General features: G+C 39.0%; 1 protein-coding gene and 1 long non-coding RNA gene across 2 annotated transcripts; both read left to right on the top strand.

Moving 5' to 3' along the window:
• The first annotated feature begins 3,944 nt into the window (after nucleotides 1–3,944).
• LOC105041980 (probable pectinesterase/pectinesterase inhibitor 12) lies at nucleotides 3,945–6,907 on the top strand. Its single transcript, XM_010919064.4, is given in 3 exon segments — nucleotides 3,945–4,377; nucleotides 4,380–4,974; nucleotides 6,161–6,907. Coding segments are annotated over 3 exon segments (1,698 nt in total). The 5' UTR covers nucleotides 3,945–3,966; the 3' UTR covers nucleotides 6,853–6,907.
• Nucleotides 6,908–23,213: 16,306 nt separating this feature from the next.
• LOC114914027 (uncharacterized) lies at nucleotides 23,214–25,773 on the top strand. The gene is made up of 2 exons (XR_012139771.1): nucleotides 23,214–23,774; nucleotides 25,537–25,773. It is a non-coding gene; the product is annotated as an uncharacterized lncRNA (long non-coding RNA).
• The last annotated feature ends 326 nt before the right edge of the window (nucleotides 25,774–26,099 follow it).

The following is a 26,099-nucleotide window of genomic DNA, read 5'->3' as shown; positions in this document are numbered from 1 at the left end:
TAAGACTATTTCTCTTCAAGAGAAAGAAAGAAAGAAAGTGCAGGTTTCATTTTCCGACCTCACCTGGAAGACCGAAGGGATCAGACACAGCTTCTGGGGGACCCAGAGATGCTCCCGATGGACTGGCCACAGAAGTAGGAGGAGCTACCTCCTCCGTAGCCTCCTCATCATCCTTGTCCTCATCCAGGAAGGAGAGATCGATGTCAAAAAATCGGACAGTGATTCGGTGGAGACAATCTTCAAGTCCGTCCCATATTTCGTATTGAAGGACTTCTAATGAATGCGACCTGGGCATCATGATACTCTTCGATGCTTGAATCTGTCAACCGCCCAAGCCAACTCCTACTTGAAATCCTCCAAAGCCTTGAAAGATTCTATGGTCGAGCGGTGAGCCTCATCAATCTTCTCTTCGGCCTCTCGCCTAACTTGGGCAATTTGATCCCTGACCTCCGCGCTCACTCCTCAGCCTTCTGCTCGATCTTGGTGAGTTTCACATTGGTGACGAAGCTGTCTCCCCCACGTGCAAGATCAATGAAAGTTTTTTTGGGGGACTCCCTCAGCTTATCGGCCTCCATCTTGACTGCTTTGGTTTGTTTGCACACCTCGGCCGCATCAGACTTAGCTCTTTTGAGCAAAACCATGTTCATCTCCTCCTTACATGAACGGTCCAAGATGTCGATCAAAAAATAGAGAACCTGCAAAGAAGTTGTGATCAACAAAGGAACGAGAAGAAAAACCCAAGAAGGAGACTAGAGATAAGAATGGCACATGATGAATGGCGGTTATGGAGAATCACTGTCAAGCATTAAGGGACATACGGCTGATGCCCCTGATCTCCTGAGAAAGCATCACTCTTTCGGTCAACTCTTTGATAACTCTCCAGTCATCAAAGATCGCCTCTTTAGGAATAAAGGCGAGGTGGATGTCTAGATCCATCTCATTGGGAGAAGGATGCATGCTACTTCAGTCTGCAGTGGCAGAAGACTAAGTGAGAGAAGGCTGACCCCCAATCTCCCAAGAAGGCATCGGAGTAGCAGGCGAAGAAACCACAGGTGGAGAAGACGTCAGCGCTGGAGCGACTATAGAGGTCAGAGCCACAGCTGAAGGAGTCGAGCTTGTAAGAGGAGTTGCCAAGACAACAAGGGCCTCGGTCGATGAGCCGCACTCGTTCGCACCCTTTTCTCGATGGGTCACCGACTTTTTGGAGGCACCTTCGGATGTGGGAGCCTTTCTTTTCTTCAAAAGGTTCTGCTTCATCTTGGTAATATCCTCTAGTCTCACTTCTGCAATCAGCTAAATTTAGTCAGTGGCACTAAACCTACAGACGGGTAAGGAGGACACATGCAGCACTCATCCCTAGGGTCAGCCTAGTTGAGTCCAGCATTGAAAAGTGTCTCATCGGACACCAATTCATCGATCGAGGGCACCTTAAAGTCTCTAAGGATTTTGAAGCAACCTTCTTCCTCAGCCCCTAGCTTTAGGATTTTAAATGCTGAAGCTTGCAGCCGACCCCAGCTCGGCAAGTTTCAGTCCTCGATCGTGGAGTTAGAAACAAACAAAAATTGCTTCTTCCAACTATGAATGGAAGATGGAGCATCCTTAATCAAAGGAGAAACCCCCCTTTGGAGGAAAAATACCACCAATCTTTAGAGTGAGGATGTTTTTTGATGATGAAGAAGGAGTGGAAGAGATCGATAGATGGCTGAATGCTAGCCATAAAATAAATAACCAAAAAGCGTATGGCAAATCTAAAGAAGTTTGGGGCAACAGCGCAAAAAGATAAACTATAAAAATGGAAGAAATCAAAGATAAATGGATGAACAAAAAATCTTAAGCTCGCCAGAGTGTTTCCTCGTATACGGCAAACTAACCAGAGGGTGAGTTGTTGACATGCTTATTGACCTCGGAAAGTCTAATATCGTAAGTCGAGAGATCCCATACCAGATCCAGATTCGATTCAAGTCATCTAGGTTCAGTATGGAGCGATAGTTGCCAGGAGCTAACTCACTCTTCTCGGCCATTTTTAAAAAAAAAGACTGAAAGGATATCTAGAGAAAGAAGAGAAGAATGAAAAATAGATGGGCAAAAAGAAAACCCACCTTGGAGCAAAGAAAGGAGATGGAAGGAACAAAACAATCGCCAGAAAACCTTCAAAAATCTTTCGGAAAAGGTTGTGTCATGGAAGAAGAAGAAGCACCCTTGCTTCAAAATGCTATCGTAATGGAGAAGAGAAAGAAGAAATAGAAGACTCTGATAGTAATTAGAGAAACCAAGGACAAGTCCTTCTTCTATTTATAGCCAGGAGAAGATAACACTCAGGTATCGAATTATTTCTTCCCCAACAAGTCGAAGAATGTGGCACACGTACTATTCTCCTATTCGGCCGATCCTGCCGTCAGTTACGTAAATCGACGCTATAATTCAAAAGCAGACGGTGAAGTGACGGATATTTAATTCCGTCATGATGACTTAAGTTGTGCCATCTCAAGCTTGTCCCGTATAGTCGTGTATGTTCCATCGTCACAGAACCTTTTCATATCATCAGTCCAAAAAATAATAAGTGTACTCTCTTCGATCGACTGAAGTCGGACTCGAGAGTAGGGAGTATGTGTTGGAAGAAATTTTGTATGAACCGAATTTATGAAAAGACTCAGAGTCCAAAATAATCGTGTCTAGCAGACCCATCAACAGAGATCTCCGACAACTCAAGGTCAACCACCACTTTCTCTGATAATTCAAGATCGACAACTACTATCGTCGATTAGTCCTCCGAGACCGTTCGACTAAAGTTTTGCTTGTCGACAGTGATTTGGTGACCTTTGCACGTCATCACCGATGACTCCTCGTCGGCTGACCACTCATGTATTATGGAGTAGATCTTGATGATGGCACAAGGCAACCGACCCCTGGTTGTCGCCGACTAGTCGTCGTCCTTACAACATTCAGATTGGCAACTCTATTTAAAATATGGAGTCCGTCAGGCAAGAGCTGTCGCTGGACTGATAAGGCAATCACAATCATCACATCTCGAAAATATCGAGTGATAATTCATGCTCAACGAATCTGTCCTGATTGTGCAGGATTGTGTCAACCAACTTACTAACTGAAGCTCCAATCTCTCCATCATAAAGGAGATCAAAAGAGGATCTCAAAAAAGATACCAAGAACTCTACCTCTCACGCTTCTCGTTTTGTTAAATAAGTTTTTAACTTAAACGTCGGAGAATTCTTACCGAAATCATCTTTAATTTAAAATTTTTTACAGATCGCATATCCAAAAAATCCACCTCACTATCAACTCCATTTTTCCGACGTTGAATAATTTCCCGCACCAACAGTAATTATTATGGATGAAGGGTATTAGTTGGTTGGTCCCCAGCAAAACTCCTACCTATAATTAGGAATACTTGGCCAAAATGGTTTAATCAAGCGGCAGAGCTAAGGTGGACTACATAGACCGAAAGCAAGGAAAACGGAGTTCTAACTGAAGCAGGAGATGAAATATGAGAAAATCCGACACTAGTGCAACTCAGCTGCACATAAAACTATCTAGCACGCATCACAAGAGTCGGCTACGCACAAAATCATATGCACCATTTCCCCCGGCACTGTACTTAAAATATCTATCACAGACCTCGCGGCACGGCACCCACTTCCTGGGCCCAGAGCACGTCCGCGGACGTATTACAATCTACGGCCCCCTCAAACACCAAAAGTCCATCTCGAACTGATCTAATCAGTCCATGAGCCCTGCACTGCCTCGTCGGTGCTGCGATCACGCATGCTCTCTCACCTCTCATCGAAAGCCCTGACACCCCCTCGTCCTTTTTTTTTTTTTTTTCTGGGGTAAAGTCCCCCTCGTCCTAGCCTTTATCGCTCACTTGTCGCCTACCTCCCCCCCCACCCCCCCCCGGTTATCAAGCCCATATTATATATAGAATATAAGAGAGCCATCCTCCATGCATCAATGCATCCTCTCTTCTCCTCCCCATCTATGGCTTCTCCTCCCCTTCGTCTCCTTTCATATCTAACTTCTCTTCTCATCTTCTCATTCCTTCTCACTGCCACCACCTCCTCCTCTTCCAATACCTCCTCCAGCTTCTCTCTAAACCCCAACAACCTCCACTCCATTTGCCAGTCCACTCCATACCCCATCTCCTGTTTAGAATCCCAGAAGCTCTCCATTTCCATCTCCATCAACCCCTCCATCCTCACCTTCGCCCTCCACTCCCTCCAGTCCGCCATCTCCGCCGCCACTAAGCTCTCCTCCCTCCTCTCCTCCACCACTCCCGGCCCCAACCTCGTCGAGTCCCAGAAAGGCTCCCTCCAGGACTGCCGCGACCTCCACCAGATCACCCTCTCCTCCCTCAAGAAGTCTGCACCGCCCTCACCGCCAGTGGCGGCAACCTCGCCGACGTACGGGCGTACCTCAGCGCCGCCCTCACCAACAAGGCCACCTGCCTTGAGGGCCTCGCTGGCGCGCGGGGCTCGCTCAAGCCCTCCCTAGTCGCATCCTGGGCTGCCGCCTACGAGCACGTGAGCAACTCCCTCTCCCTGGTCGCCAGTTCGGGATCCCCGAGACCCGGGGGAAACCGCCGGCGGCTGCTTTCCTCCGGCGGCGGGGGGTTCCCTGCGTGGGTCTCTCAGAGGGACCGGAGGCTACTGCAGAGCGGCGACGATGACGACGATGGCGGCGACGGGGACGACGGCGGGGATGACTCTCCGGCGGTGGTGACGGTGGCGGCGGATGGGACGGGGAACTTCACTACGATCGGGGAGGCGATCGCGTTCGCGCCGAACAACAGCGCAGACCGCACGATCGTGATGGTGCGGGCGGGCGTGTACGAGGAGAACGTGGAGATCCCTAGTTACAAGCCCAACATCGTGTTGATAGGGGAAGGCAGCGACGTGACGGTGATCAGAGGGAGCAGGAGCGTTGGGGACGAGTGGACCACCTTTCGTTCCGCCACGGTTGGTGAGTATTTTTTTTCGTTTCGTGTTTATAGATCGAATAATGCGGAAAAAATAAAAAAAGCGGTAACAGCGCGCTCGTGACGGACGAAACGTCACGAGTCGATCCATCTTTGGAAAAAGGATGATCACGTGACTCGTCGACTGCGCATTACATAAACAACAGAGATGATGGAGAACTAGCTCCTAGATTTAATATTCTCTATTTTAGGATAGTAACAAAAGGAACATAATCATGTTATGATAAATAGTTCAGATGGCAAAGTTTCCTATATTGACATATGGATTAGATTAGATCCCTTCATTTTTGCTTCAATGTTTCGCTAGATTTCCATCCATCTTAATTCTGAACATAAGAATATCGGTTGCTTTTGCCATGTGTATTAGCATTAAATAAGCATATGCATTTAATATAATGGCTAATAAAGATAATTGCATGAGTTGTTGTATTAGGAATTTGGCAAGCTAAGGCAGAAACTTTTTGTTAATTAGGTTTTACCAGCTTTTGCACATTTTTTGCGATTTTTTTTTTTTTTGGTTAACTATTTGTGTTGGGTTTGGCCTTTGGCTGGGTGAGGACCTCTTGCTGGATTTTGCCTTATTCTTTTATGATTTTTTCTTTTTTACCTAATTAATCACACAACAATCATCTCGCAGTAAATTAGAGTATTCACTTTGTATAATAGTCCAGATATACGAATCATCTCTCAAATGGGCTTCTAAATTATGAATCTTGGCCATTCGACGTGATTAAAGGAACAGGTCACCATTCAATCCGTATATCATGATAATTAGATTAGTTTATATAAAAATATTTTGTTCAAGAATGATTTATATATGAACATTAACGGCCTGTTGGGTATTCTTGCGAGAATATCCTGCAGTATCAGGCATGTTGGCCCCCCATGTCCTACCCCGCAATCGAACTAAAACATTAGCTAGGGTCAGGGCCAAGGGAATGACAAAAGTAACCCACACAATTTTTTTTTTTTTCCATCTCTTGCAAGGTTCAGGCTGGGAGGTGTTGGCTTGATTTGGCATGCCCAGATGGACCGGCCAATCCAAGAACCCAATGAAAAAATCCACCCCAAACCTGCGAGATTATCCAAACAGATCCTAATTATAAGATCTAGTTAAGCCATGGATTCCACTTCTTCTCTCTTCTAACCAATGTTTATTATATATTCCAGCTGTTTCTGGGCAAGGCTTCTTGGCTCGTGACATCGCCTTCCAAAATATCGCTGGGCCAGCAAAGGGGCAAGCCGTGGCCCTCCGAATAAACGCAGACCAGGCTGCCATCTATCATTGCATCATCGATGGCTACCAGGATGCGCTATACGTCCACTCCTTCCGGCAGTTCTATCGGGAATGTGATATCTACGGCACCATCGATTTCATATTTGGTAATGCCGCAGTAATCTTCCAGGGATGCAACATCGTGGCTAAGAAGCCTTTGCCTTGGCAATCCAATGTTATCACGGCCCAATCCAGAGATGATCCTAACGAGGACACTGGCATCTCTATCCAGAATTGCTCAATCCTGGCATCTGATGAGCTCACATCTAGCAATGTTAGCACCAAGACCTACTTGGGGAGGCCTTGGAGGCTCCATTCCAGGGCAGTGTACATCGAGTCGTACCTTGACGGGCTTGTGGATCCAGCAGGGTGGACGGAGTGGTCGGGAGATCACCAGGGGCTGGATACCTTGTACTACGGGGAGTATATGAATAGTGGGCCAGGATCTGGGACCGAAGGTCGGGTCACATGGCCAGGATACCATGTGATGGATTACGATGACGCCTCTAACTTCACAGTGTCGGAGTTCATCTACGGTGACGAGTGGTTGGATTCAACCTCATTTCCATATGACGATGGGATTTGATTATTTGCCTCATTCTTGTTCCTTTAAGATGTAGATAGCATTGTTCTTTTTTGTGCGTTGAATGTATGGGGACATGCATACGTCTGTGTGCTCAAATTTACGTGCTTGTGAGCAAGTGTGCATGTATCGAGTGTGCGTGCTTGAAACTCGCACTTTCTAGACTGCAGTCGCCTCCACCGAGCACCCACAGGGCTATGTGGGATGGAGCTTATACGAGTACATGATAGCATAATTTATTCTAAATGGGTCCGGTACAGTTTCTTTTCAAAAACAACTGAACAAGGGGGCCTGTGAAGGGTGGCCCTACTACCTGAAAGCTAGTATAATTTGAGTCTATTCTGCAGATGGGAGCTGGTTCACAAAGTTAAATTCACCGTGCCTAAACAACAATAGTGTGGTAGCCCAAACCTTGTGCATAATTCTCTAAGCAAGGCTAAAAGAAAAAAAAAAGAAGATACGATGAAGAAGGCTCTCGTTCCGATTAGAGGAAGATGATTTCAAAGAGAATTAATATTGGCCTCTTCTCTGCTCTATTTAGAGGCTCAAATTCTCTATTCCAATCCTACATTAGAGTTCATGGATTTGGCCATTACTATTATAAAAAAAATTATTGCCATAGTCTACGATAGCGGTTAGACAATCATTGTCATTGTGACCATCACCATGGGACTATGGTAGCGATTTTTTGGAATATGACACTGATTATGTCAACTGCTGCCATGAAAAGATATGACAGTGATTTTACAACTGCTGTTATAGCAATCGCTGCCATAGAGGTTATAGCAGCTGTTGTCTAATTGCTGCTGTATAGTTATGGCAGCGGTTGTCTTACGATAAAGGTTATGCCAACCGCTGCTATAGATATTATGGCAACTGTTGACAAACAGTTGTTGTAGATTTTGATTGATCAAAATTGTTGGTAGGTAATGGATGGTGGCCGCGATTGGGCCCCAGGGGCGACCGGCGGCGATTGGGCCCGCTGGGGCTACAGCAGCTGGTGGGGGCGGGTGCAGTTGGCAGGCGGCGGGCAAGCCCGTCGGGGCGGTTGGGGCTGCGGCCGACGGGCGTCAGCGCCGACGGGCCTTGGCGGTGGTGGGGCCCGAAGAGAGAGAGATCCTTACTAGTTGACTATTTAAGTCATTATAAATAGACCATTCATTTCTTTCACAACTGACGTGGAGTTATCACAATCAATCATAGGTTGGACCAATCACAGCGGTTATAGATAACAACTATTATAGGTCAACCTATGGCAGTGGTTATCAGTAATTGCTATCGTAGATTCAATCTATGGCGGTGGTTGGTGATAACCACTGTCATAGATGGAGATATGGTAACGCTGCCATAAGTATGATATGACAGCGGTTAGTAAACTGCTACTATAGACCTATAGCAGCGGCTATTATGCAACCGTTGCTATATAGGCAGAATATAATTTTTTTCTATTTTTTTCTGAATATAGTATAATTTTAAAATTTAAAGTCCATCTTCATCATTTATTATCTAAATAATTATCGTTAGAGTATTATCACAAAAGATCGCATCGATCCAGCAGTCCTAAATATATCGATCATTAAAATTTAATTTCGACGATCATGAACAATCGTATGATGATTTGGTAAATAGAGACCACCGATGAGTCCAAAAATTTGCAATAATAATTTTGATGATATTTATATTATACTATCAAAATTTTACTTCAATCGGATATTATTATCATAGTTAATTTAGCACGGAATGATTTGGACCGTTAAATAAAAAATGAGTGATGAAAAGGCTAAACGGTGTCCAATTATAAGATGATTTTTTTAGATAAATGATCTTTGCTACTACTTTGATCATTTATACGATGATGATCGTAAAATTGAAACCATGCGTATATGAACAATTTAAAACTATATATCGCTTGCTACTCATTCTTAAATTTCTTAAATTGTTGTACATGTACTTTTATAAGATGTGCTCAAGTGGATTCTAACATATATGCATGGTTTGAATTTTATGATCACTATTATACAAATGATTAAAGTATTAACAAAGATTATTTATCCAAAAAATTATATCAATCGGATGTCGATAGGCCTTGTAATCACTCATTTTTTATTTAATAGTCAAAATTATCTCGTACTAAATTGACTATGCTAATGATGTCTAATTAAAATAAAATTTTGATAGTATGCTACAAATGTCATTGAGATCATCGTCGTAAATTTTTAGATCCATCGATAATTTCTATCTATCAGATCATCGTATGATCGTTCGTGACCATCGAAATCGAATTTTAATGATCGACAAAGCTAGGGCTATCAGATCAAGGCGATCTTTTGTGAGAATACTCTAACAATAATTATTTAGATAATGAACGGTAAAGATGGGCTTGAAATTTAATATGATTGATATATTGTAATAATTTTATGGCATAATTTTATCCTTAAAATATTAATTTGATCAATAAAAAGATAAATTTATTTTTATTTAAGTGTGATGTGTCTTTGAATCATCTATGAAATTAATACTTATGATACACATTCTTAAGATCTTGAGAATTAAAGACATGTATAGCTAATTCTTAAATTGCTTTCGATCAAAGTATCATCATGAGGATGATGATCGATTCAGATAGATCGGTGCACAAATCACTTCCTTCAAGATAGATGAGTCTTCGATCTACAGTGTAGAAATACTGAGTGATGAGTGTGGGTAGTTGTTAGAGAATAACTAGTACTGAGCATGACCATACGAGAGATCACATGGATTTCTACTAAATCATTAGTGATCGTCTCGATGCTGTAGTTGTATGAATAATCCTTTGACCTATTATGGTACGATTGCTCAAAGTAAGACTGTTGGAGTTTGACTAATATATAAACATGACCTCTTTGAGTCCTTGTAGTGGATGTTTGCGATAATTAATCCACTGTAGGAGTAAGATGCATATTTAGATAGAATCTATCGATCTTGATAAAAAAGAGTAGTCTTATGGGATTTGAAAGGCTAAATCTGTGAGTTTGTAGCCATAGTAGCATGATTGATGAAAAAGAGTTTTTGTAAAAATCATAATTGGATTTGAGCTAATCAAAAATATCATATGACTGATGATGAGATTTGACGATTTATCCATGACCTGCCATCTAGTTGGGACTTATGATAAAGGAACTGAATCACACAGGAACTATACTTTGAGGTTCTATTTCGATTCTGCTGGGTTGCCACTACATATTGTTAGGTGTCACTGGTGGATTGTGAAAGCTCACTAGGATTATTCAAGATCAATAATCCTTATTGAGTTAGAGTGAAATTATTTCGATCCATTGAAAAAAAATTAATGATATTATAATAGAGATCATGATATATCTCACTATCAAACAAAATTGAACCTATGGGATTACACAACAAAGAAATTAGATATGGATTAAGTAATTAGGCTTATGAAGCTCAATTGGGTTAGGAGAAATCTTATTGAATTCAAAGTAACCTTGCTAGCATAAGGTTGAACCCATTTTTCTCTTTGATCTTGAATTATTTATTTAATAAGATTAATTCAAATTAATCACCTACTAAACACCTAAAAGAATTAGATTCACTAGGCTCCAATTGTTGGGTGCCTAGAATTTTGGATCATTTGAATTAGGGGTTCAAACCTCTAGTCAATTCTTTGATTAAAATAAGTGGGGCGCCACGTGATTTGATCACGCACCCACTTGATTGGTGGCATGATGGACAAGAACGGGCTCACCCTTTTCCTTATGAGGTGTGTGAGAGAGAGACCTAGCGGGGCCAAGGGTTGGCGTCCCCATGGTTCTTCTAGGTGTGGTCAAAGATAGAGAGCTACAAGGATTCTTAATGCAAGTAGGACTCACATTAAGAGGCTATTTGGTTTTGAATAGGATTCAAACATTTTCTCTATTTAAAGGGTCCTTCTCTAAGGATTTTAGCATCAGATTTTCAGCAAGCTCTAAGCCTCCTATCAGCCCCATGCCTCCCTCTTGGTTCCAATGCCCAAGCTTGTTGGGTGTCCTCCATCTTCCAATGCCTAAAGGAGTTGGGCGACACCCTTTTGGTAGCTGATTTTTAGATTTTGGTTGCTGCAAAATCAAGGAAAGGAGATCAAAAAAAAAAAAGATCAAGAAAAAGATCAAAGAGTTGATCGTAATGCAGACTTCTTTCAGATTCGCACGGTGATCGTTTTTGAAAAAAAAAAATTATATCAAAGAGGACTATTCCAGACTGATCATGAGTGGATACCCATAGAGGTCGGATACTTGTACAACTAAGGAAGAATCTACCTTCTTCCAGATCCAAATTCGAAGAAAGAACTAGCGAATCAAGTATATGATTTGATCATATATTCAATTTCAGCATAAAATCAGCATATGTTCAATTTCAGCATATGAAGTAGATCCATGTGTTCTTTATTTTATGCATGCAAGTTCTAGATTAAAAAATATTTTAATCTCTAATTCCGCTACATTGTTTGGAAAAAAATTTAAAATACACATGCATGCCCCATAAGAAATTCCAATACCATGGATGTCTTCGGGGTCCCGTCGTAGCCGCATAAGTGTTCGATCTTTACAAATATCCATCGAGCCTGATCTGATTAGGAGGTCTCGATCTCACTGGGGTGTTAGCTCCCTTACAGAAGTCACCTACTAGATTATCGAATCGGTTTGATCTTTTGATTCTTTTCTCGAGAGAATCAAATAAATCTGTAGGAGGATGATGAAATCAGATCATATATGATTTCTTTTTCCATTTTTCTTCTTAAAAAAATCAAGATATACAGAAGAAGACAAGAGATCTAATCTCTTTCTTCTTCCTTCTTATCTAACCCTTGGACTAGATCTAGGAAAGGTCGAGGAGAACTTTTGTGTCTATCTAATGGACTAAGAAGGAGAGAAAAAATCAGATCAAATTTAATTTTAATGTCCAACCTTTAGACATCTATGGAGGAGAGGATGATTGAGATATGTCCAACTCTTGGACACAAGAGAGAGGAAGAGAGGTTATTTTCAACAACCAACCATTGGTTGTAAGAAAGAAGAGATTGGGAGAGGGCGCCAACTCCTTTGAATCCCACGCTATGCTCTTCCTTTTTACATTGATCCTCTCTTCTCATGCCAACCTCCATCATATGGGGCATCCCCTTGCTTGATCTTATCACATAAGAGGCACCCACAACTTATCCCCTATTTAAACCTAACAACTTAGGGTTAGGGATAGAGTTCTAAGGGAAAAGGACTCTCCCTTTATATTGCCGCCCCACCTCTTCTAAAAATTCTCCACGCCCAAGCTTGTGCGCCCCTAGTTTCTCATGCTCACCCTTCTCAACGTGAAGAGGTCTTGGGCATCCTCTCTTATGTGGCGTGAACTCCTCTTAGATTAAGTCAAGGATTGGTTCAAATCCTAGTCCAAGTCAAACACTTGGATAAGATTAGATCAAATCCAATCAAAGTAGGTTTAAGTCTAATTACATTAGACTAATGAAATCCAATTCTAGTCAAATTTAAAATCTTATCTAATTAAATTAAATCTGATTTAATTTGATTAGGATCCAATCTTAATCAAACATTGCTAAAGATTAGATCAACTAATCTAGATAGGTTTGGGTCAAGTGGCTATGAAATCTAATCCCATTAGATTAATGAAATCTAGTTTAAGTCAAACTCAAACTAAATCCAATCATACTAAATCTGGTTTAATTTGATGAGAATCCATTTCTAATATTTGATCAAATCAAATCAAATAATATATAATAATTATAATTTGACAGAGTCCTAGTCTAGTAGAACTCTAGAATGCTAGTCCAGTGGGATTCTTTTTGATCCTCCTATAACTTACTAACTCTTAGTAAGTCTCAGTTCTTTTGTGATTTAAAATCATGATTCATCAATCCGATCAATCAAAGATCTCTTTTATGTGTGACCCCATAGATTCTATTCGGTCTGGTAGTGAGAAATATTTTGATCTCCATCAAAATATTATTGAAACTTCTTTCAATAAATTGAAATAATTTTAATTCACCAATCAAAAATTATTAACCATCAAAATAATTCTCGTTGGTCTTATAATCCATAAGTGATGCCTAGCGGTATGTTGTGGCAATCCAGTAGAACAGAAGGATGAACATCTAGATATAGTCACTATGTGATTCAGTTCTTCTATCATGAGTTCTGATAAGACGAAGGCTATGAAAAATTCATCAAATCCTATCGTCTGTCATATATAAGATTTATTCGACTTGAGTTTATTTATGAAATCTAATGAAAACTCTTTTTCATTATTCACTCTGCCCTGATCAAGATCTTCAAAACTCAATCTCATAAATCACATAAGACTACTTAATTACTAAGATCGATAAATTTATCTAGGTGTATATCCTATTCCTACAATGAATTTATTGTAGCCAACATACATCATAAAATTCTGTATGGTTAGAAGATCGAGTTATGGTGCAGTCAAATTACAGCAACATCTTTGTGAACAGCTGATGCATCGTATGTTTAAGAACTAGTCACACCATTACAGCATCGAGAATGTCACTGACAAGTGAGTAGATATCTAAGTGACTTCTTATATTGGTAATGCTCGATACATTGTTCTCTAACAACTATCTGTACTCTTGCTCCAATGTTTCCATATTGGAGACTCGAGACTTGTCTATCCTAAGGAAATCAATCCATGCATCAATCTTATTGAATTAATCACCATCCCTATGACGATCCTTCGATCAGGAGTAATTTGAGAATTAACTATCAATGACATATATCTCAAATTTTCAACTCTTAAAAATATGTGTCATCATCTTATTAATTCTCTGGATGATTCATGGACACATATACTATATGAATGAAATAAGCTGTCCTAATTAATTGATCAAGTTTAAAATTATATCTTAAAAAAAAATTAATATGTCGGTCTAATTGACTTTTAGGATATATATGTAATACCTTTATGCCTCAAAAATATCTTACGTCCAAGGGTTCACGCATTTAAAGGTTGAATGCCTCAAGACTTGGACGCTAAAAGGAAAGGGGCGCCTAAGAGTCATACTTCCTTTGAACTCCATTGTCACATCCTTGATTCCTAATTGAGATAGGATTTCTTATGTTAAAAAAGTGGCACACGCCAAAAGAGAAGAAGGGAGAAACGCCTTCACGTTAAAGAGTTCATGTGATCATGCATATTAGAAAAAAGAGGATTTTTCTTTCTTACGTGAGAGAGTCTCCACCCTTCTTCATGGCCCAAAGGGCCTTGGGCATTTTATCTATCTCACACCCCATCTTTCTTTCTTTCTATGTCTCTTACACGTCCAAGAGTTGGGTGTCAAAATTTTTTGCACGCTTAAGAGTTGGGCACATGCCAAAGGGAAGGGAAGAAAAAGAGTTGCTGGATTTTCTTAAGAAGAAAATCAACAAAGGCTGCGTATTGATGTTCTTAAGAAAAAAATCATGAAAGACTGAGGTACTGGATTTCTTTGAGAAAAAAATTAAGAAAGGATCAAGAAATATTCTTAATCTATTCATGTGTAGAGCATGATCTGTGAGGAGGAAGGCTGAAATCCTTGAGAAGAGATTTTTAGCAAAAAGAAAAGTAAATCCATCGTCAAAAAAAATCTCTGCAAGAGAACTAGCACCACAGTGAGATCAAATACTCTAATCAGATGATGATCTTGTGTGGATACTTGTAGAAGCCGAATGTATGTGTGGTTTCAAAAAAAATCAAAAAGATATCCACAATCATCAGATTGCGGTGAAGAGCTACCGATGTAAAGGTGAAGATCCGATCTTCTTTTCTTTTTAATATTAATCTTAATAACTATGAAGGATCCATAATTGATTTGAGATTAAATATTGCATTAATTAATCTAAAATTAATTTTATTTTACTATATGATTAATTAAAATTTTAATTTATGCTTTTGCTGTGCATATCTATCAACCCTCTAATTTCTAATAATTTGATGGTATATGATGTATGTTTTTGCAAATATCAATATTGGATTATATTGGATACTTAATATGAGATTTTATAATTTATATTTTCTCTTAGATACTATTTATCAATTATTTTTAAATTATATTATTATATCGATATAGTATATGAAGATTTTTACTGGGTTGTAAAGCTTACATTTCCGGCCTATCTTCTTCCCTAATTTTCTTTTTCAGAAATATAGGATGCATGTACTTAGCTATGATTGGGATCACGGGTAAAGGGATGAATAGATAGAGCATGATCAATAAAAGTCGGATGATTGAATTTTGTATTTGTACAAGTTTTGTTATTTGCTATAAATTGAGATATTATTGTTTATCGATATTGATATTGTAATAATTTTTTTTTAGGCCTTGCATATTTTCTGGGATCTTGTTCTAGGGAATGCGTGGCTATGTCGCATGACCGATCTAGATTTTGGGTTCCAGGTATGACACCCCGCAATCTATTGGTGAGGAATGCATTGAAGTATATTGAATAATAATTCCCTTCACATATTTTTTAACATAGCATTGGATGATTGACAATTTTTATGGGCTTAATCCCTATGCAAGGCATAGGACGAGGAGGGGAAACACTAATCAAAACTTTGGGTGTGTTTGCTTCCAAGCTAGATGGAGTCTAAGGATGTTACGCAGAATGAGATTCCATTCCATACCTATATTTAACCAACACAGACAGCTTTAATTCATGCGCCACAAAAGCAATACCTCGGCCTTAATTTACATTAATTATGATAACATAATTGAACTTTAACCTCACATGCATCAGATATCAACTCTATAGTCCCTCTATTAATTGGTATTAAAAAAAATACATCACATAATCATTACATGACAACCTAAAACTCTTTCTAAGGCTAAAATCCTCATCTTCAAGGGTCATGACCGACCCATCTACCCTATCAATCACTATAAAAAATTTGATCTTTGGCGACGAATTTTTTTTATCGCTAAAGATAAAGTTTTAGTCATTAAAAATATTAATGATAGAAAATTTTCGTCGCTAAAAATTTGTAGAGAAAACTTCGTAACAAAAGATCTTAGCGACAAAAAAATTTTATTTCATCATCAAAAATAGTCAACTAAACGATGAAGAGTTTGCAGTATTAGCGACGAAAAATTTTTGTCACAAGAGCTTAAAATTTCATCCCTAAAATTATGATGAAAAATATTTTCATCATCAAAAATCTTTTATTTTTTTTTAAATTTAACGACAAAAAATAAAATTTTGTTGCAAAGATTAGCAATGAAAAAATTTTGTCGCTAAGTATTAGGACTAAAAAATATTTTCTCATAATTTTTACGATGAAAAAAAATTTTATCATAATTTTTATGATAAAAAAAAATTCTGTCACAATTTTTATGATGAAAAAAAAATTTCATCATAATTTTTACGATGCAAAAAAATTTCATCACAATTTTTTGAGATAAAAAATATTTTTCATCACAATTTTTTGTGACGAAAAGAAATTTTATTGCAATTTTTGCAATGAAAAGAAATTTCATCATAATTTTTTGTGATGAAAAAAAATTACGATAAAAAAAAATTTTATCACTATTTTTGTGATGAAAAAAAATTTTGAAGTAATTTTTGCGATGAAAAACAAATTTCGTCGCTATTTTTGTGATAAAAAAATTTCATCGCTATAAGAAAAATAAAAAAAATAATATTTATGATGAAAAGAAATATTTTTAGTGATGAAAAATTTTTTCATCATAATTTTAGCGATGAAATAAAAAAATTTCGTCGCAATATATAATGAAAATTTGATTTTTGTGATCGTCAAAATTTTTTAATTATTTTTTAATGAAAATTCCACCATCGCAGCCACTATCTTCTCGAGCATCTGACTACGATTCATCTAGTAAGTAATCTGATCTTGCACCATGCTCATGGATGTCCTAACTGCCTCTAACATTGGTGCATCATCAGACTGATCGGACGACGAACTGTGAAATTTTTTTGACCGCATGCTATGCCCAGATCCTAGCTGCCGTTCGAAGACGGCATTCAGGATCGCATCATCTGTGATGCGATTCAGTATCGCTGTCAAATCCAACCTCCTTCGTCTCCTGCTGTCTCAATTATAATATATATATTTTTATAATAAATTAAATAAAATCATAAATTTTTTTGAAACTCTTTAAAAATAAAATGTAAAGTAATGATAATTATATAGCGCTGGCTCGCTTCCTCAATCATAAATTTGTCATTTTTGTTTTGATAGAATTTAACATAAACGTCAACTCGTGAATAGTCCCTGTTCAAACAAAAGAAAAAAAAAAGAAGAACAATAAATAATTATACCTAATGACTAAAATTAATTTAAAAAAAAGAATAAAAATTTAAAAAAAATATAAAAATTTTAAAAAAATTGATCTCCACTTCAACTCTCCTGTGGGATGAGAGAGAGAGAGAGATGGGTACCGGTGGTTGTGCAGCGACGGCGGCCCGATGATGGTGGTGGCAGACCGGCGACGGCTACGTCGGTGCGGTGACGGCGGCGGACTTACGAAAGGGAAACGGTGTATGAGAGAGAGAGAGGGAGAGTGAGAGCAAAAGTGAGGGAGGGAGAGGGAGAAATCAGGGAGGTAGGACGCCGGCGGTGGCGAAGGGAGGGCGACGGCAGTGGCGGTGTGGCGACAGTGGCAGCCCTACGAAAGGGAAATAGTGTAAGAGAGGGAGAGGGAGAGTGAGAGAGAAAGTGAGGGAGGGAGAGGGAGAAATCGGGGAGGGAGGATGTCGGCGGTGGCGGAGGGAGGGCGACGGCGGTGGCGACGACGGCGGCGGTGCGGCGACAGTGGCGGCCCTACGAAAGGGAAACAATGTAAGAGAGGGAGAGAGGGAGAGTGAGAGAGAAAGTGAGGGAGGGAGAGGGAGAAACCGAGGAGGGAGGCTGCCGTCGGTGGCAGAGGGAGGGCGACGGCGGTGGCGCACTCGATCGAGGAGGGAGGATGCCGACGGTGGTGGCAGGATCGAATGTGGAGGGTGGCGGGCTCGACCGACGGCGATGGCGTGAGAGAGAGACGGCCACGGCGGGCTCGACCGGCGGGCTCGAACGGGGAGGGTGGTGGGCTCGACCTGCAGCGACGGCATGGAGAGCGAGAGAGAGAGAGAGAGAGGCGATCGGAGAGGGACTGGGGAGGGAGGACGGTGATCGGGGAGGGAGGAATGCCGCCGGCGACCGGGGAGGGAGCAAGGGGATGGGTCGGCGGCGTGGGCAAGGGGATTCATGCATTTTGAATTGGGGCAGAATTTTGCCCTAATTAAAACAACTTCCTTTTTTTTTAAATTAAATAATCTTTAGCGATGAAATTATTTTATTATAAAATATAAAAATTTTATGGTAAAAAATTATATTTTTTGTAATAAAAATTTTTTCATTGTAAATAATTAATTTTTTACAACAAAAAATTTATTTCATCGTAAATAATTTTTTTTGGAACAACGGTGGTGGTGGAAGGAGGACGATGGCGGTGGCCTTGATCGGGGAGGGCGTCAACCTGACCGGTGGCACGCTCGATAGGAGAGGGAGGACGACGACCGACATGGTGGCGTAAAGGGAGGACGATGGCTGACATGGTGGCGTAAAGGAAGGACGATGGTCGGTATGGTGGCATGGAGGGAGGATGCCGATCGTGGAGGGCTTCAATCCGATCGATGGAGCACTCGATCGAGGAGGGAGGATGACCAACGGCCGGTGCCAAGCTGATCGAGAAGGGATGGAGGAAGAGGACCGATGGCGGTGGTGAGAGAGAGCGAGAGGGTGACTTTGCCGGCACGGTGATGAGGAGGAAGGACGTCGATCGACCGGTGGCGCACTCAATCGAGGAAGAGGACGACGATCGGTGCCAAGCTCGACCAGGGAGGGATTGGCATGTCGACGATGTGGGACACCGAGAGGGTCTCTCTCGCATTTTGGATCGAATTTTGCTCTAAAATAATTTTTATTTTTTTTTCAACAAAATAATTTTTAGCGATGAAATAATTTTATCACCAAAAATAAAAATTTTATCGTAAAAATAATTTTTTTATGATGAAAATCATTTTCATCGCAAAAAGTCAATTTTTAGCAATGAAAAGAATATTTCGTCGTAAATAATTTTTTTTGGCAACGAAAAAAATTTCGTCACAAAAAACTAAAACTCTAGCTACCAAAAAAGATTCCGTTATTAAAAATTATGCTTCTAGCAACAAAAATTAAAATTTCATCACAAAATATTCAATTTTTTTTCAATAAAATAATATTTAGTGACGAAATATTTTCGTCGTCAAATATAAAAAAATTATCGCAAAAATCATATTTTTTACAACGAAAAAAATTTTATTTTTGATGATGAAAAAATTATTTCATCGTAAAAAATAAAGCTCTAGCGATGAAAAAAAATTTCATCATTAAAGATTTACTTCTAGCAATGAAAATTATAATTTCATCGCAAAAGATAAATTTTTTGTAACAAATTTTTTTTTTATCACAAATACTTTATTTTTGATAATAAAATTTTTTTATTATAAAAATATAATTATTTATAATAAAAAAATTTATTTTTAAAATTTTATTACTAAAAATTTAATATTTTATATTGAATATTTCATCCTTCACCTTTACTCACCATCACCGCACGAGTATAGCTGGTCCCATGGTAGTTGTGGACCTTTTCAATGATCCATTTTGGTGGCAAACAATATTCTAATGCCACAACATCATGAGCTATGCTTGCATTGCAGCAAATCGTTGTTAGTTTTACATTGGGCTCACCAATGCGCCCACGCCAAGCTTGTGCCTAAGAAAGCATTACTTGATAAGGAAGTGAAGAGGAGCTTGTAAGATTCATTAGCGTTGGTTTTTCCAAAAATTCTAATGCTCTAAAGTTGTTTCCTATTGAGTAGATGTCTGACCAAGACAACACATCTCAAGATCTTTTTGATACTGCACGATGCAGCAGGAAGAAAGAAGAAATAAACAGAAAATAATCAAATATGTGGATCAACCAAAAAGGACTCGTCTCTACGGGACATACAAATTTTACTATGAAAAAAAATATTATAAGAGAAGATCTCACCCTCAATCCTCGTACACCCAATTTTTTCTTTACAAAAAGTTTTTCCTCACAAAAGCTCTCTCTAAAAAGACATCCTGAACTCCTGAAGTGACCGCTGTCCGCTGTCCAGAAGCCTCCTACTCCTCCTCTCAGCAATGCGCTGCTTCTCTCCGTAGGTTCACTATTTTCTGGTTTCCATGCGAAGACATCCGCACCATGAGAAGACCACCACGTCACCACACAGGCTCCTATTCATGACAGGGCTTTTATAGGCCTTAAACCTCACTTAGATTAGGATTAGAAATCCTAATCAGGCCCAAACAAAGCCCATAAAATCCCCTCAGCCATCGGATCAACACCAGAATCAACCCACGCCCTCCGATTGCGCACCGATCTATGGAATAGTATCGTAGACCGCACGAAACATATGGAAAACGCCACGCGGTCCACACAGTGGGCCATGGACCGCCTGGTCCACGATGGACCGAGAAAACAGGCTCCCAGAGGGCACCTAGGCCTGGGCCGCGCCCTGCGCGCCCAGGCCTAGGCCGGCCCGCATGCCCGTGCTTGGGCCGCACCCTGTGTGCCCGGGCCTAGGCCGGGTGCTGTGTGCTAGGCCGTGCCCAGCTGCGTGCTGCAGTGCCTGAGCCGTGCGCGGCCGCATTGCCGCCGTTCCACCGGCCCGCTGCCGGCCGCCGGTTGTCCTTCACCACTCCGGATTCCATGCCATCTTCTCTCGCACGTATCTTGACCATCCGAACTCCATTTGGATAATCTTGGTCTCGTTGGATTCTATTTTTTCATCATGAACCTCGCTGTGGGCTCAATATGAATCGAATCTCGAGACGTCAAATCTTAATAATTTTTAAAAAGATTAATTTATGGTTAATGGAATAACTATCAAGTAGAGAAGACATTCTTTTCTCATTTTTGTAGTCCTTTGTCTTCTCCTTTGTTACTTCCTCTTTTTCGCTACCATAAACAATTCCTTTAGGCATCGTATTCCTATTGACCTACTGAAAGAAGAAAAGGTGCTCTATCATAGCTGATCCAAGGTAAAAATAAAATTTCCTTGGGCACATGTCTATTGATGAATTAACAACAGGAGTGAGCTTGGAATAATATAGCTTCCAGAGCTTGAGCCATAGGCAAGCAAATCTACTGGCAAGGGCTAAGCTTTATATTAATAGAAAAAAGATGGTTTATCTATTAGGATTCGGCAAGAAAGCAAATGTGTTAGATTGAAATGTACTGGATCAAATCGAACCAAAAAATTAGTTATGTTTGAAGAGATAGTTTTGCATCATCCAACTAGATCAATTACCACATTTTACCGGTTGGTTCTACTCATTCTACTAGCAAAAATGTATTTAATCATTATAAGGTGCCAACTAGTATATTAGATAAAATACTTTATTATATTCATATATCAGTAAGATTTCATGTATAGATGCCACTTACTATATCAAGTGAACATAAGCTAATATCCAATGAGAAGTTAGTTAACAATTCAGATAATTTTTAATATTATTTTAGCAACAAGTTTGCCAATTGCCCAAGCAGTCCTAAGCTTGTTCATATTCAGTCCAACGTTAGAGAATTTGTCTTTGCAACTCTTAGCCTCATCTATGGCTTGCTTTAGCTGGTCAATGGTCTCCTTGTTATTCCCTGATATACGATCATTGATGGAAGCTTGCACATCATTTTTTGTATCTTGGAAATTCCTATTACAGCTCTCCAATCCTTCTCTCATTTCATCCGTCAAGTTATTGAGCTTCAAATAGTTCTATAGATTGACCATGGCTTGATTAATGAAGTCCATCAATTCATTCATTGCTTCACTCACATCATCGTTGATGTCTGTTGGCTCGACCCAAGAGACAACATTTTGGACAAATACCACACTGGAGTTGTACTTCACATTTGGTGCAACTTCATGGCGTATTTGTTCCAAAAAAACTTGGCCCTTGGATGCAAGCAAACAACTCAGGAGAACAATGAAGAGGGTATAGAGAAAGAGAAAGGTCATCATTTTTTCTATTTTTTATTTTTATTTTATTCTTTATTACATCTGGCCATTTATGGACTTAGGTTAAGAGATTGCTCATCTTTATCACAAGCCAATATAGAAAACACTTAAATTACTCATATTCGAAAAGAGAGTTTTGTATCATCCGACCAGATCTATTACTACATTTTATCGGTTGGTTCTACTCATTCTTCTAGCACAAATGCATATCTGATAGTTCTAAGGTGCAAACTAGTATAGTTGATAAAATCTAGAAGAGCTGGCAGATCATTAAAAAAAGGAGAGAACTAACAATGATAATAATTCTTTCATCGTAATGAAATCACATGCATAGCGCATGCCTCTTTCTATCTTAAATTCAGTCACTTGCAAAGCACACACCGAGCGCCAGCCTAGAGAAAGGAAGATGATAAGGAGTCAATAGATGCAATGTGATTATGTAATGGAGAGAGACTTCCATAAAATTATCGCATGAATGCTATACAAGTTCATTGATTAATAGGTTGTTAATCTGAGATATAAAATCTAGAGAATTTGATCCAATAGATAAGCAAAAGAATTTCACAATTAACTCAACTCAAAATCCTCAAAATGATTTAGAGAAAATGCAAAAAAAATTGGCAAAAGTAAGATCTTGATCCGCTTTTCTCTTTGTTGATCCCTCTCATAAAAGCGGATATAGAGCTCTATTTGTGCTAGTAGATCTCACCACGAACAATTAATTCTTTTGGATTCATCTTCTAGTTCAAACAAACTCGGCTTTTTCATAATCTATAAACAAAAAAGAACTAAAATTTTACAAGAGATAGATCATGACTTCTATATTGATTTATTTTCAAGTGATCCATCTAATTCTTTCGAGATTTGATTGGGAGATATTTCTAACCAAATCTTTCCCATCAAAAAACAAAAAAAAGATTCAACCATTTCATTTTGGAGCCCCAATGATAGAATTTCGATTTGATTACTTGATGAGCTCAACCGTCCAACACTCAGCTTAATTTTTCAGTTTGTTAATAAACTCATTTGACTAATCACAGAAGCATCAATTATGTGATAAATAATTTTGTTCAAAAACTTACTGGACGGTCCTATGGATACGATGGTTAAATTATATAAGGATTAATTATCTTCAACATCTAAATACAACTTTAAATACTATAAGAAAAATAATATTTAGTGATAAAATTTTTTATGGTGACAAAAAAATTATTTTTACGGTGCTTCTATTATTTTGTCGTAAAATATGGCCGCAAAATATTTTGTGCGATCTTTTTGTTTTGGCGTCAATATTTTTCTATGAAAAAATTTATCGCAAAAAGATTTATAAGTTTTAGCAGCGATGTTTATGTCGCCGCAAAAAATATTTCGTCAGAGTTCCGCTCTACCGGCGAATTTCAACGGAGAATATAACACTTTTTCCGGCGACTAGAGTTTCGCCACAAAATCTCTGTTTGACACTTTTTTCGGCGACCAAGTTTTCGCCGCAAAATCTCAGCGGACACATTTGCCGGCGATTATTTTTCGCCGGTAAAAACAGGCACCCCCTCCCACAAATCCCCTTTTTTTTTTTTTTTCGTTTCACCGCGAATCAAACTTCACATATGAAGTGTGTTTTTTTCCCCCTTCCGCCTTTTTGCTTTCCTTCTCCCCTGAACCAATCGTTCCATGCCCTAGGCCGATCCGTTCCAAAGCCTCTTCCACACCATCGGCCTCCTTCCTCACCGTCAGGCCAGCCTCTCCTCACAAGACGTCCTCCGCAGAAAGCTCATCGGCGACAAGGTCGGCCAGTGATACGTAAGCCTACGGAATCAAGAACGACAACCTCTCTTCAAGGTCGGACCGTGAAGAGTATGCTTCTTCCACACCTCTCTTCCTCTCTCTCTCTCTCCTCTGCATCATTCTTTTTTATTTCCTATCCTCATGTCTGTTTGTGCCCGCCGCATGTTTGATTTTATGCCTATATGAGAACTGCATGTGAGAACACCACATTGGCTCAAAGCTCACATTAACTTGAGTGAAGGTGAACCAAAGGAGTGATATGTGGACGTTGATCTCTAATATGCAGGATTTAAAAGACAATTGTGTTAAGGCCATTGAGGAATAAAAGTTCCACATTAGATAGATTAAAGGCTCTTGTGATGCTTATATATTCTTGGACTCATCCATCTAAATACCAAGGTTTTTAGATAGGATTTTGATGTAGTATTGAAGCCCATTGATCCTTCTTATCTACCAAAACCTTTATGCTCCCACTTACTAATCTACATGTTGCTCCTCGTTTCAAGTTTATTACTCAGATTCTACATGTCAAAGGGAGTGTCTATCTTGTCAAGTGGAGAATATCGGTTATATATGCATATACAAAGTCACAGGGTGTTCACTCTGGCTTCTTCTGTAAGACATATATCTTTGTTTCATATTCTTCCTTGTGGTATGGGTCATTCACGTCAACAGGTTGCATGGTAGCATAGTTAATATTCACCATTCTTGGTTTCATGGAGGATATATATGTGAACCACTTTATATGCTGATGGACTCTCCATTGAATGATGCAAATGGAGGCAAGAGAATCATCTTGTTCTTTATTGTCTCACACTGCCAGGATGTACCAGCTTATCAATGCTATGCCATTTGGAGTCCTATGCATGTTTCTTCACTAGGATTGTTGCCTCCCAGTTTTTGTTTTATGGAGCCTTGTGTTGTCATCCTGATTGTTAACAGATTCTGTGGTTTCAAGTTTTTTACTCTTATGTTTAAGATCTACGTTTATATATTTCTATGTGTTGCTGTTTATTCTGTACAAATTATCTTTTGCTGTTGTTGTAATATTATCACAGGCACCTGTAATGGGCTTTTTTGGTTCTCAATGTAGCCTGTTTACAGGATGCTACTGTACTCCTACTCTTAGTATTAATACAGTATTATGCTTTTCAAAAAAAAAAAAAAAAGGGAGTGGGGTATCTGCTTGATCTTTCTGTGATGATAATCTATATTTGAACCTCCCTTTCTCTTAATTCAACGATGATTCTAGAGGAGTGGAAATATATTGTTTTGTCACATGTGCTTACTGGTTAAATTGTTCCTTTTGAATCAAGTTCCTTTTGTATTGTTCAATTCCTAACAATGATTGATGAGGACATAGGTGCCTGCTGATTTAGAGCTGGCATAAACATGGTAGCTTGGTTCATGCATGAGGTTCGCCTTTACTTGGAGAGTCTTTCATGTTTGCTCGATCCTTGTTTTCTTTTTCTTGTCACTGATCATCGGCTTCAGAGTATGATGATTTAAGTTTTGTATATAACAACAGCTTATTGGTATTGGAATTCTATGTACTACAATCTTTCTATTCGATGTATTTTTCCCCCAAAATGATGCCATTTCCTGTTTACAACTTTAAATATGATTATAAATGCTAGATTGTGAAAGCCAGAATGACTTTTCCAGGCTATCCCTGATGATGCTTCAACAATCATGTATTTTGAAAATATCGTGGTTGCTATTTTATTATCTTGATTTTTGGTTGAGTTCAGATATTAGCAGAAATACTATCAAATTTTAGTCATAGCTCTTCATTTTAAACTAATTTGTATTATATCTGTTTATGTTGCAGATTAGAAGATGTTGGCCATTGAAGGAGATGTCAAGAACTGGCTCCAAGACTAATTTCTGTTTTAGATTTTCTTTTTTTTTTTTATTTTTTGAGACATGTAGTACCTTGTGGCTATGCATGACTAATGACAATATCAAAGACTTTCTTTCTTATAGACTATGTTGACAAATGTGATACATTGAGGATTTGTATTAGTGTAATATGATTTTGGATTTTATATGATGGCATATTAAATGATATTTGTTTGTTGTAATATTAGATTTGATAAGAGGAAAATTTGAAATCAGCCTTTAAAAGCAAATTTTCAGCAGCGGCATTATTTTGTCGCAAAAAATATAGATATATTATTTTTGGCAATAAATTTTGCTACAAAAAATATTTAACAATGATAACTTCTCACCGCAAAAAGAGTTGGAATGTCCGTTGAGATTTTTAACAGCAATAAGCTCGCATAAAAATAAATTTTTTCAATAATAAAATTTTATCGTAAATAATATTTAGCGGCAAACAAAATATCATCATAAAATTATCATAGTTAATAAAGAACTATTTTTGGTGATAAT

This window comes from Elaeis guineensis, chromosome 3 (assembly GCF_000442705.2).
Source record: "Elaeis guineensis isolate ETL-2024a chromosome 3, EG11, whole genome shotgun sequence".
In the NCBI taxonomy this organism is placed as follows: Eukaryota; Viridiplantae; Streptophyta; class Magnoliopsida; order Arecales; family Arecaceae; genus Elaeis; species Elaeis guineensis.
The sequence above is the reverse complement of the archived record's forward strand: the minus strand, read 5'-3'. Positions and strand labels throughout refer to the sequence as shown.